This window comes from Hydractinia symbiolongicarpus, chromosome 10, assembly GCF_029227915.1.
Source record: "Hydractinia symbiolongicarpus strain clone_291-10 chromosome 10, HSymV2.1, whole genome shotgun sequence".
In the NCBI taxonomy this organism is placed as follows: Eukaryota; Metazoa; Cnidaria; class Hydrozoa; order Anthoathecata; family Hydractiniidae; genus Hydractinia; species Hydractinia symbiolongicarpus.
In genome coordinates this window covers 14,851,919-14,865,759 of record NC_079884.1, presented here as the reverse complement: position 1 = coordinate 14,865,759, position 13,841 = coordinate 14,851,919, and the positions used below count along the sequence as shown (strand labels likewise).

The 13,841-nt window shown below is 31.9% G+C and overlaps 1 protein-coding gene across 5 annotated transcripts in view; it reads left to right on the top strand.

Moving 5' to 3' along the window:
- LOC130613201 (E3 ubiquitin-protein ligase rnf213-alpha-like) overlaps window positions 1-13,841 on the top strand; it is a 188,388-nt gene that overhangs the window by 110,353 nt on the left and 64,194 nt on the right. For all 5 annotated transcript variants that reach the window (XM_057434530.1, XM_057434532.1, XM_057434533.1 and 2 more), the window contains 5 exons: window positions 331-432; window positions 1,236-1,358; window positions 7,055-7,220; window positions 7,779-8,069; window positions 13,085-13,653. In XM_057434530.1, the coding sequence (XP_057290513.1) occupies window positions 331-432; window positions 1,236-1,358; window positions 7,055-7,220; window positions 7,779-8,069; window positions 13,085-13,653 (1,251 nt within the window). The remainder of the gene's footprint in view (window positions 1-330; window positions 433-1,235; window positions 1,359-7,054; window positions 7,221-7,778; window positions 8,070-13,084; window positions 13,654-13,841) is intronic.

Genomic DNA, 13,841 nt, shown 5'->3' with positions numbered 1-13,841 from the left:
CCATAGAAATATTTAGTGAAGATCAAGAATGGTTTCTAGGAAGAAAAACATTAACACAAAAGTTATGAGTTTTTAGTGTGCACAAAGTTATTGTAACCTTGTACTGATCCCTGTTGTGTGAGTAATTTATTGTATACAAAATTAAAAAATCCTCGTCAGATGTGTTTAAAAAGCTGTGACTGCAAAATGTTGCTGTCATTAATTTAAAAGATGAAAGCTCCATAAATGTGCTGCGACTGCAATGCCTACATAGTACAATTTTAAACCCATTTTTTGCTTTTGTATTTCTTTTGCAAAGCAACATTTAATTCTTTTTTATATTTTCTGTAGCTTATTGAAAGATTCCTTGTCCTTAAATTTGCTGATGTTGAAAGCAGTGGGAAATTCAGAAAGGACATGTTTACACTTCTAAGAGAAAAAATTGCTCAAATTGTAAGTATGAACCATTATTTTCAGTGGTAATTTTTGTAAAGTAACTTTTCATTGCAAATTGAACACAATCATGAACCTGCAGAATTGAAATTGTGAATCTGATATTGTATCGAGAAATTGCAGAATTTAAAATTGCGAATTGAAGCAATAATGCATGAATTTTTCACCGAAATTGCTTGTTAAATTTTATTTGTCTTATCTTTTAATTTTTTCCTTTGCAAATTTCTTTCAATGCAAATAATTAAGGGGTTTCCTTCATATAGCAAAACAATAACATCAAAAAACTCTTCTTTTTCTTGGAAATCGACAAAATTAGATAGCAAATTTTATTTTATAATATTGGAATGGCGGAAGACGATATTGCGAATTGTGTAATTTTTCTAGGAATTGCGGAAGAAAAGATTGCAAATTGCTACTCCTGGCTAGAAATTGCAGAAGAAAAGACTGCAAATTTTGACCAAATTCTGCAATCTCTTCTTGTGCAATAATTTCTTTCCTTTAAGTGGACTATGCAGAATGAAGAATAAAAAAATAATTATTTGGTTGGCAACTAAAAGTGTGAGTTATAGCGAAATATAAGAATATGAATGTTGTGGCTGTAGAAGATTTATTCCTTTTCTTGTATTACCACACAATAGCCACATGTTATATTAGGTTTTTTTAATATTGGTGTTAAACATTCTCTTATAAATTAACTGGTTAACTAGTGGCGGAAAGATTTCAATAATAATTTCCCTTTAACTTATGGTTTTTACTTCAAAACACAACAATAGATTGTGCATTACCTTTTTCTTATTTTCTAGCACAAAGAACAAGAACTAAATTTTATCAAGGTTTATAGTAATTTGGATATCACCACCTTTGAGGAAGATATTCAGGATGTTTTTCAAGAGATTTGTTCTACGCTGCTAACCACCATTGCCGAGGTAATTCTTTAAAAATATATGCAGGGGATATATTAATATTGTTAGAAAATTCTCTTTAACCAAAAGCCAGACACTCAGTTCTGGGACTATTTGTTTCAATGCTGCTTTAATATCAGATAGAGGAAATAAGGCTGGACTTAAAAATATTTATGTTTGCCGTCACCTAGGTGAGGGTTTAAGGATCGACCAGGTCGGTCAAGATTTTATTTTATTTTATTTTCAAACCATGTCTATCTACAATATAATCTATATAATAATACAGAGACTGTGTCTGTCTGTAACAGGCAAAGCGGAATAAATTCTTTGCAATTTTTTTAAAGGTGTCTGTAATACATCCCCTATAAAACTGTTCTGTATTTTATAAACGTTTTGTTTACGATTATAATTGGCTAAAAAAAAATAATTTGATAAAACAAAATGATTTTATTAGTTAAGAATGTCATTGCATGCTAATGTAATTTTACCGTGATGAATGCTTTCTTTTCAATTGTTATACCGGTAAAGTCACAGGCAATTAACATTGTTGTTATTGTTGTCTAATGTTCTTGAGTGGATTCCTCCAGGGATTTTTGTTTAAAACGTTTTTTCACCCTTCTTAATGAAATTATCAACAAACCTTTGTGCTATAAGAAGCACAATAAGTTTAAAAAAAGAATTAGTGTGTTATTCCACTGGTTTAAATAACTAGTTGTCTTATATTTTGAGAGAATGTACTAACTAAGCGCTACTAAAAACACAAAGTTTATGAAGCCTGCGATAAAAAATGGTTGGTGTTATTATAAAGAGCATAAGAACATTAAAGTTGGCCCCTGGCCCCTAAGACTCAAACGAAAAATGGAAGACCATTTGGAACTATGCCACAAGTCAGTCCGACCTTCATTGTCACAGAGAATACTGCCAAAAGAGTGTGCACCCATGCAAGTTAAATACAACCCAAACATGGGGGAGGTTAGGTCTCCTGTACCTACAGCTTTTGGACGAATGTTCTTGTGATGTAATACCAAAAAAAAAACATGTTAAATAAAGTTTAAAAAATCTTTTTAAAAGGGAAAAGAGAAATCAAAAATGTCTTGAAGTTGATTCTTTGTTTGTGGTAACTTGTTGTGATAAAACTAAAATGCGCGATGCGCTAATTTTGTAATCACAAAAATAGTTTCGTGGTTAAACAGAAGTTTAAATTTTTATGTTATTTATAACAGAAATTAGCTACTTTCGCTAAAATAGTTATAAAACAAGTGAAAAAAGACAGATTATTGTCGTAACACCATCCTTCGTTGTGATTATTATATATCTTTATTCTTACACTAGCTTAAATTTATTACTGGAGGACTTATAATCGATACTGTTTAATAAAAATAATAAAAAACAAGGTAGAATACGCTTGTTGTAACACCATCCTCTGTATAAATAAATAATTAAATAAATAATTTTAGTGTCGCGAAAGACTTTAAATATTGTCTACTAATCTATAGTTCGTAAAAAGATTTTGCACTTAAATTTAGTTGTTCTTATAAGACTGCACAAAAAGCATTAAAAGAACATTAAACTTTTTTATCACAATAACTTTTCTGTTTTTCTTTAACACTTGAGAAATAAGTGGAGAAGAATAACTTGTTGTACTTTCAAAAACACAAGAATGATTCTTGCTGCGTAACTTTCAAAAACACGTTTTTAAGCATGCAAGTATTTTTATCTTTTCACCTTGAGAACTAGTTACATTTTTTTAAGCTTGGTTCTCACCTGACACTAAAGAGCACTAACAAGCGATATCTCTTATTTTTTTATAGCTTAGAATCTGTTTCAACGCTCCTTAGTGCTCATTGTTGCTCATTAGTGCTGTTTTTCTAGCACTAACGAGCACTAAGGCTTTTGATAACAGTACTAGGATTCTAGTGATCATTTCATTGTTTTCTTCTGAGATCAAAGGTGCCAACATTCCTACAGAAGTATTTTGTACAGAACATGATTTCCAAATGACGAAATAGAGTGTGAATTGTGATTTTATTCTACGTTCCATGCTCAAAGGAGTTTTTATATTAAGTATTTTTCTCTTATAGTGTGAATCACTCTAAAACAGACGCTCATTTTCCAGTGCTCTTTAGTGCTCAATTTCTATCGCTCTTTAGTGCTCTTTAGTGCCAGGTGAGAACCAAGCGACACAAATTGTTATTTTTCCTTCAAAATTTTTCCTAAAAAATATAAACTATGTGCATTATGCGAAAATACATAGAACAAAAATGGTTGTCGTGACACCCTCCTTCGTTCTTTTTTATTATTTTTTTGTTGTTCCCACCATACATTCTCGATAAAATTATTTTTATTTCGTGGACCGACTGTAAGCTAGTATTGACTTCGTTCGTAAAACAACTAATTAAGTTGATTTTTTTTAACTGTAACTCAAAAAACCAACCTCGTCCCCAGGAGTTTTTGCCTTTTTGACATCAAGGCGGGTGGCGAAATTACCCCTAGTACAGGCTGGTGAGTTCTGTAATGTGATTGGCTTACATCTTACATAGATAATTTATTCGCGCGTCATAATATATACAACATTTTGTTATAAAGATAGCGGATTTTGATACAAAAACAAAAGATTATGGAAAATGTTCAAAAAGATTGATTAGAATGGGTGAGCTAAACTGTAAATATTTTTATGAAATATGTTATTTCCATTGTTGACATTTTGAATGATAATAAGGTTCCTCTTTAAAAACATGACTTTGGCAGTTTAGCTAGATGAAACATAACATGTAGCTAGCTAGCTAATCTTGCAACCATATATATAGGCAGGCATAATGAGGCATTACTAAATAAAAAAAATCTTATTTTTTATTCATTTTTCCACTTGAAAAATCAAGTGCTCTTCCAAAAGTATAGTTTTAGTCAGACCGGCTAAATGCGTCTTCCAATTATTATAAACAACTGATGTGACCGCTTAACAAGTTTAAAATTATGTTGGTCTGTCATGTATAGCTAGCAAGCAGAAACGTCACACTTGTGCAAAATTTAGCCACACCAGTCATAGTTAAAAAAATGTCATGTTTAAAAACAAAATTTGTGTCCGAAAACACAACAAAAAGGATTTAAAGCTGAAAACATATGAACCAAAGAAAAAATTATGTAGCTAGAGGGGCCATTCAATAATTACATACCTGAGGGGTGAGGGTATGATCATATTAGTTGTTGCGATAATTTAGTTTTTATGTATGTCAGATATTTTTAGTTATTTTAGTGTACCAAATTAGACCTAATGAAGGTCTTCTTTGAGTGCTACGTAATTATTGAATGGCTGATGCTATAAAATATATAACACATTTAAGTGATAGTAGAATAATCTATCTCTTGGGTCAAGCATTAAATTGCTAAGGCTTTTCTGAAGACAAGTTTCTCAGCTAATTGTTTTTTGCACCTAGCACCTTTATTTTACCAACACAATTTGGGAAATGTGAACCAGACCTTGACCCTTCGAATCAAATTATTTTGCTATATATTGCTTCTAGGAAACCATAGTTCAACTAGGAAAGTTGATAGCTGAGGGAAGGGAAGGGATCATATCGTAGCGTAAATATAAGGACTAATATGATTGCTAAGCATTATGTTAATTTTGACCCTAATTTAAACCTAATATTTTCAACTGGGTTGCTTATAAAAATTTATTCAGCTAACATTTATAAGACATTGAAAACATATTTTATACTTAGCTAGCCAGCTATCCAAGCTAGCTTTAGTTTTGTTTTCTTATTGAACATATAACTAGCTACATGCCACAATCTAAGACTTACACATTTTGACTTGTAAAATAGCAGCTATAAACAGGTTGTCTTGTATCAGTATATCCCAACAAAATCAGCTTTATCTAATCACACGTTACCACATTTTGTTGATAATTGATAAATAATGCTTCTTAGAAGTTTTAATCACCATAGAATATAGTTCCATGGTGAACAAATAATAAATTGGTTTAAATAAACCTTTTTAAAGTCAAGCGTTGTTAAAACATAAAGAACCAAAAGACATCGTCCCGCCATGTGTGAACGACTCAATTAAATTGATTTTACTAGCTGCAAAAACTGTAACAGGGAGAAAATCATTAAATGTTATGAAAAGCAGCCTGTACCAGTGTCTTGTTTTTTCTGTCAAGTAAACGCTAGCGGCCCTGGCATAGGCAACAAACCCTGGGGACGAGGATGTCAAAAACTTTTTCCATCCAGCGCTATATTATTGATCCGGTAGGGGGACGGCAAACACAAAAATTTTTAAGTGCAGCCTAAAAAGTACTGTGAACTAAGTTGTGCACAAGAAATATATATTACTGTGGAAAGTTTATCATTTCTTGAACATGATAGTTTAGTAGGCGACGTTTCGGGAGATCCTTCTCCCATCATCGGGCAAAGTAAAATGATGTTGCGCATGTATTTATATAATTGCAGAGGGTCGAAATTCATAAAAATTAACCAATCAGAAACGAGCTGATAATTACAGTTAATTACTGTAATTAACATTTTCGGACCTGGATGTAGGTAACTACTTCTTCTGTAGGGCTGGTAACCAAATCTCAGGAAGTTGATACGAGATGCTGTTTATGTGTTTGTTACATTCTACACTGTTGATGGTTTCTTTAATCTTCCTGGCCGTTGTTCTGGATTCTCTGTCAATGATTTTCTTCTCATCCCAATTAAACTGATGACTTCTGCTCCAGCTGTGGTCCGCAATTTCGTTTTTCTTCACATCTCCGTTTCTCACTGCGCGCATATGTTCTTGTACTCATTGCTTAAATTTTCTTTTTGTTTCGCCTATATACACTGCATCACAATCTTTACACGGGATTTCGTAAACAACATTGTTTTGCTCTTCCAGGTTTATTTTGTCTTTTGGTTTAGACAAAGTGCTTCTTAGGGTGTCTTTAGAGGTAAGAATGCATTTGATCTTGTGTTGCCTTAAAACTCGACGAAGGATCTCGCTGGTACCTGGTACGAAGGGTAGGAATGCTGATGCGATAAATTCCTCTGATGTTTCCTTGTTGTTTCCGTTGCATCTTCTCTTCATTTTATTTTCTACTTGCGTGATGACTTTATGACTGTATCCATTTGTGATTAATGCATTTCTTACAAGTCGAATTTCTATTTTCCTCTCCTGTTTGTCACTGACTACACTGTTGGCACGATTCAGTAATGAAGATATGACACTTTCTTTGCAAGATTTCTGATGGTTTGATTCGAAGTTAAGGTACTGGTCAGTGTGTGTTGGTTTACGATACACTGAAACTGAAATGGAACCATTCTTGTGTTTGACCAAAGTGTCTAGGAAAGCGATACTTCCATCGTGTTCAAGCTCAACAGTGAATTTGATTTGTCGATGTAGGCCGTTGATGTGTTCATGGAACTCTTCTAGATGAGATCATTCATCATTCGTCGTCTGCATGGTCATCAACCTGTCAATCTCGACTCCAGTAGTGTGATTCAGCTTTAAGACTTGGCTCGGTTCTTCATGCATGGATAGAACAGGAGACATCATCACTTGTTCTATCCATGCAAGAGGTTATTTGGCCTCTAGTTTATAACAACAACTTTGACGATTTTTTGACGTTTAGCAAATGAGACATTTAACACCTTCTTTATATTATTATGCATTTTTTTTCTATCTTGTGCTTTTGATGTTAAGGTGACGTTTATGGTAACTGTTAACATTGTTCTGTTTAGAATCCAAATTCTGGTGGCTTTGTGGAGATTCTTTGGGGAAGAAAAGGTTCTTCCATTATTCTGTGTGAGTTTTTTCGGAAAGAATGGAAGAAAAAAAAAACTTTGCAGGAACAGCTTGAACATTGCTTGACATGGTCACCTATGAAAAGTTTTTTAAAAATGTTTGGTAAGTGTATAATCTTACGGCAAAATCTCATCTTCAGAGAAAGTAATAATTGATGGTTGTCTAATATTAATCTTCCCTTACCTGAATTTTTAAACCCAGTAATTTTTACTTCAAGAAAATGAGTAGAATTCCAGATATTGTAAAAAAAAATTGCAATCAAAATGGGGTTGTAACAATAATTTTGCCCTTAACATTTTTTAAGTACAAAATTTTTAGTATTTTTCTACACATACCATTTTTTATGTTTTTAATACTTATTTCTAAATTTAAATAAAGATATAGACTAAGTCCATCGAAATTCTTGTTTTTTGTACAAAAAACCCCATTTTTGTTAAATACTCTTTTAGATCTTGTGAATGTGACTTGTACCTGAAAATGTTTAAACCTATGAAGTATTTATTAATAAATATGGACATTTATCTTATTTTTCCTATTGGTAAAGATTAAGTGTGAACTTTAAAAATATAAAAACATGAAAAGCAAGAAACAAAATCTCTTTTTCAATAAGAAAAGAAATAAATTAGTCTTAAATAAATCATATTCGGTTATAATTAATAGCTGCTAGCAAAACTGATGGTGATATTGACGATGTCATATATGAAGCTGTAAGTGTCTTATCCTATGCATCGAATGAGTTAGTCAATTCCAATATAACGATTAGTTTGCTGGAAATTTTACATCGAAAGAAAGAAGTCTTTTGTAGTTTGACTACATGCATTGGTAATAATGATGCAAATGGTATAAAAGTTGCATTTGATAAAAGAACAAGGGAAATCCAGACGTTCAAGCAAGCTAAAAATATATTGTATTATTTTCTCAACATATGCAAGCAGCTACTAGATGGATTTGGTAGGTATCTTTCACTGTACATTATGTCATTTAGATACATTCTGCTTTTTGTAGTTTATTTTTTGTACAGTTGGTTTTAATTAAAAAAAAGAAACTGAATGTAATTTCGAGGGAACAGAACAAGAAGCTCTGTGCCCTGAGTCATTCATGTTTAAGGAGTACTACGAAACAATGAAAATTATTCCAGAAACATTAAAAGGTAAACTGAATATTTATCAATTACCTTCTATCTTTGTAGATTCACTTAGAATATAGCACAAAAAATATGAAGAATTTCATTGGTTAGGTAATTTCCCAAACCACTTCATTTATCATTAATGGCTCTCCCTTGCTAAGTCATGTGCCTAGCAGTATCCCAAAAATAGTTTTATTTAAGTGAATGTGACTACCTAAAAAGCCTATGTCTTCATAAATACAGGAAGCACTACAGCATGTCCTGTTGTGCTTGGGTCATTTTAAATGCCTTTTGTATGTTTAAATTTTTAAAGATAAAAGTGGTATAATATTATTAAAGACAATTAATTCTGATATATATCACACCCAAATCTCGGTGTAGGTAACAGAAAATAGCAAAGTACGGTGTCTTTGTTACGTGGTGTCATTCGTAAAGAGTGAGCCAATGACATAAATGTTTAGGATTTACGTACAGGGCGCTTTGGTTACACTCATTAGTGCAATAAATGCACACATAAAATTTGGTACTTAATACAAAACACCACTGGGTTTGTTTACAAAAGAGAACAGCCTCGACGTTGTTTGATATTGTTCTTACAGGTACCTTAGCTACCCTATAGCTAAATTTAGGATTATCCTAGCCTTTATTACTTAATACCCAGTAAAATAGGTCAAGTTTGAATATTAAACTCTTTGGCCCTGGCTAGCTAGACTAAGTATGAAAGGACAAGGCTGAGCTTTTTGGCTGGGGTAAAAGTCAAAACTCAAAAGAAAAATTACATCACAGTTTTTAAAATTATATTACACATATTTGAGAACACCTGCAGGAAAATTCATTGTTCATCAAGTTATCCCATATGGGTAATATAAAAGATTTCTTAAAGGTGAAATTAAAATTTGATTTTACGACCTAAAGTATTGCGGTCTTAATGCTTACTATGCATTTTGGCCCTGGCTAGCTAGACTAAGTATGAAAGGAAAAGGCTGAGCTTTTTGGCTGGGTTAAAAGTCAAAACTCAAAAGGAAAATTACATCACAGTTTTTAAAATTATATTACACATATTTGAGAACACCTGCAGGAAAATTCATTGTTCATCAAGTTATCCCATATGGGTAATATGAAAGATTTCTTCACAACAAACATCAGAAACTTTTTCATGTGAATTACTTTCACAATAACAAAAATTAAAATTTTTAAGATGCTCTTGCGATTTTGTCATTTATTAGTTTTCAAATTTCTCGCTGGAAATTTTTAAGGTTTAAAACCCATGTCCCACAGTAACTTTTTCATCCTTATCCTAAGCTATGCAACAACTTTTGCAGGAAAATAAAAACACATCAGGAAAAAAGGTTGTTATTAAAATATTATAAATTAATTTCGATTAGTCCCTGCAGCCATTTTGGTGTCAGCGGTGTGAAAAGCTATACTAAGTAAAAGTCCTATTACTTCAGTAAAAATTGAAATAATGACTTGAAACTTGATATTATATGTTTTTAGACCAGTTTGATGAAAAAAAAAATTACTGAAGACTTCCTTAGTTTCAACCGTGTCTCGTTCACAAGTTTCAGCGCTGGCCAATATGACGGACAACGTCGAGGATCCCTGGGTAATTTTGAAAAAATATGGTTCTGCCTTATGATTTTCAGTTTTTTGCTGCTGATATCAGCATATTTTAGCCCTCGAGTGCCACACCTCCGTATATATAGGAGTTAATTATCTTATTGTAAGACTACCCAGGGCGTTCACAGGGTTTTAAGCATCTAAAAGTAGTGGCGGATCTTGATTTTCACTTCTGATTAAGTTTTTTTTAGGAAATTTTATAAATGAGGTCAAGCAATCCAGGCAGGGATTTCTTATTAGAAAAATGACATACATTTTGTATACGTGGCACTTCTACATTTGAGATCATATTTCAAAAAAAATTCTGGTACTAGATGCTAAAATAGCACAACCATCTATATATATGTATACATAACATAAATTCAAAAGCATGAACAAATTATACACAATCCATGTTGTAATGCAAGTGTAGAACAAAGTCTTTTCTAGGAGATCTTAATCAGGATTTATTTTAAGAAAAGGAATAAAAAGGATGAAAGATCAAATCACTAACTAAAGTTGAACAAAATTTGCAACCTCAATTCTATTTGTTGTCGTTCTTTTAAAATTTTTTCTTTATTATTTTTATCATTTTTTTTTTTTGTAAGCTCAACTGACATGAGAAAAATGTTTGGCCATAAAGCTATTGCAAACTAGAATTAAAAAAATTGTATTTTTAAGCAATTCGTAAAATGCGATTTAAATTAATTAAAGGCTTTGTTTGTATTTTAGAATTAACATTTATATTACTTCCATTAATAAGATTCAGGGATGTTGTTGTGAGAAAACTTTTCTTTAAAAATTTAAATTTTTTTGCATAAAAACATAAAAAATCACATTTCACAAAGAAATTTAATCATTTCACTAAACGGAATAATGTTCTTATATTCAAATCAAGCACTCCAATAAATTTTAAGCAATGTTAAGATGATTTGCGCAAAGTTAAAATGATACTTTCAATATTTTTGTGGTGGTGTCGGCTGAATAATTTTGCCAATAATCAAGAAGTAAGATATTGATACTTTTATACTTAAACTACAGTTGCTGCCCGTGCTGTCGTTTTTCACAATTTGCACTGTTAAAGTGGTAATTTTTGTCACATGTTTCATATTACATCTGCATTTTTTTATTGATGTAATCATCGGCTTTAGTAGCTTTAATTGTGTTTGATGTCAAACTACAAAATAGCTGGACATAGAAAGAATAAGATTTAACAAAAATATTGTACAGTATATTGTACCTGCATAGCGAGTTTAAGATTTTTCAAAACTACCTTAAGGACAAAAATTATTGCAACATAAATTATTCAATTTAAAGGTGAAATTAAAATTTGATTTTACGACCTAAAGTATTGCGGTCTTAATGCTTACTATGCATTTTGCAACATAAGTTATTGTGTTTTGACAATAATTTGTTGATTTTGCTGCATTTTTGCTTGTTTTGCTTGTTTTGTGCTGTGCTAATTTTATTTGACATTTTTTGACATTTCTGACGAAGACTACCCCTGCATTTTTTAATGAACTTTTACTGTTTCAATAGATAGTTTCTTATTCCATAAATCTTAAATAAACAAGAGTTAAGATTAAAATTTGTTCATATGTATTACTATTTTTTACATGTTTTCAATCATTTGGCCACACAAATTATTTCGATTTTGAGCAAAAACAGCAATAACTTATGTCCACAACAATTTATTTCCTTAATATGGATATTTAAAGCTTACCTCCCACTTTAAAAAAAGTAATAAAAAATCAAATCAAAATATTGTACTAATTATGAAAAAAAATTTCTTTTATACTTATTTTGATTTGTTCGCAAGATATTTGTTGTTAAAGTTGTAAAATATTAGCTGGAGAAGAAGCTTCGTGTCAGTCGTCATCTTGTGTCCCAATTGTGAATATATTTCTTTGCGGGAGGGCTTGTGACGTCAACTCCCGGATGATAATTTAGCTGACTCTGCAGTGGCTCATGTTTTAATATACAAAGCGGTTTTATATATAACAAAGCAGTTGTTGTTTTGTTTTTCAACATTTGTAACGGGTACTGAAAATGAGTTTGCAACAGGTATATACTGAAGGTAAGTAAACACTTGTTTTTTACTTCCCTTTTCAAACTGAGTTCTCGTGAAAAAGTTGTGGACTTTCTTAGTTTTGAAGTTTCGCCAGTAAAAAGTCTACAAAACCTGGCTGTGAATCAGACTCTAGCTGGGAAAGCTGTTATGAGGATGAGAATGGAAGTGGAAGCAATAGCTTAGTAGTGAACGCCCGCAGAGATGGGAAGTATATTTTAAAGTAAAAAAGAAGCTATTTAGGGCTATCAGAGCAAACCATGACGAGCAACATTTTATTTTACTCTTTCGAAAAATGCCGAGTTGTGATCAACCTCGATCCCAGGGCCTATAGCGCTCTTTGATTTTAGAATGAAGCGCCACATGAAAAATAAATTAAAATGATTAATATAAAAAAGGAGGAAAGAAAGAAAGAAACAAGAAATATCAACGTGCGCAGAACAAAATAAAATCCCGTAAATCCCAGCCTAGTGTACCATAATATAATAGAAAAGTCACCTATACCAGAATTTGCACATGGTCTAATGCAAAGTCAAGTAGGAAGAGATTTTTTGCCAACCTTGATCAAAACATTCTAGTGATTATAACTCGACTTTGAAAGCGTATCGACTCTGTTAATGAGTACACGTAGCTTGTTGTTTCTTGCCTGTTGAAAGACTGGCAAAGGAATGCTTTCCAGCGCTACTTCTATTATTCTTACTGAAGAAAGGCATAGCACAAAAACACATTTTATGATTATTAACAAAATTAATCTTACTTGCAAAAATTTACTCTTCTTTTTTTTTCTGAGTTATCGTTTTACGGCAACATGCTCAGGAGGCCCTTTTTTGCCATCTGGGAGATGACGTCAAACTCGGTTTAATCCGAAAATTTTTTTTTCACAAAATGGTGGCTTTTGAGAAGGAAGCATGCTGTAAACACAAGAAAATGTGGCTTTATATTAGCTTTATTATTTCGAATTTTACTTAATGAATGTTAAATTACATTTCTCAACATAGTATAAACAGAATAAGATGAATTTTTTTTTGAAGTGGGAGGTAAGCTTTAACCATAACAGATTTTTGACTCACTGCCACAAAAGTAATAATAATAATGTGACCAGCAGAATTTTTACAGTAAATAGATGAATTTTATAAGGAATTCTCAGTCAATGAAATAATTCTTATCTCTTAGGAGATGTTAGTATCCTACATGACAAGGTGATGGCAGAAGATATTAAAGGAAAACCTATAAAAGATTTTTATCACCCTGAAGACGGCATCTTACCATATTTTCAGATAACTTCAGAGTTTTATACTGCTGCAGAGAAGTTATGCAATTATGATGCTTTAAGTGTTGTCTTGTTTAAAAAAATATGCAGAGATACAATTAAAAAGATTGCAAAAAGTGGTGAAATTGGCCTGATAATAAATCATGAACAAATCTTTAAAGTTGTTATTAAGCCTGTTCTAAAAGTGCTTAGTGATACTATTAAAAACTTGGTGCTTGGAGAAACTACATTTAATCGTGTATTAAGATTATTCACCGGGATGCATTTAAACACTTTGGTGGATCAATTAGAAAGGTCGAACCATTTGTCTAATGAGGAATACAGAAGTGAAGATGTAAAGTGTTGTGCCCAAAAAGTTAAATGTTTATTTCAGTTACAAACGTGCATTAATACAACTGAAAAGTTCTTGCTTGTTAAAGAGAGACTCCAACTTGGTGGAGATTTCTCAACAATCTCCAAAATAAAATCAAAGGTAATTATACCTTATATATTTTTTTTAGCGATAGACCTTTTGATAAATAGCTAAGGATATATATTTAAGTCTACATGCTTTTGAATGATGTTATCAATCTACCAATTTCACACAGATCCCTTTACTTTGAGAGAATTGGCCATTTGGGTTAAAAGTGGCCTCTGCTCACCCATGCAGCAAATATCCGT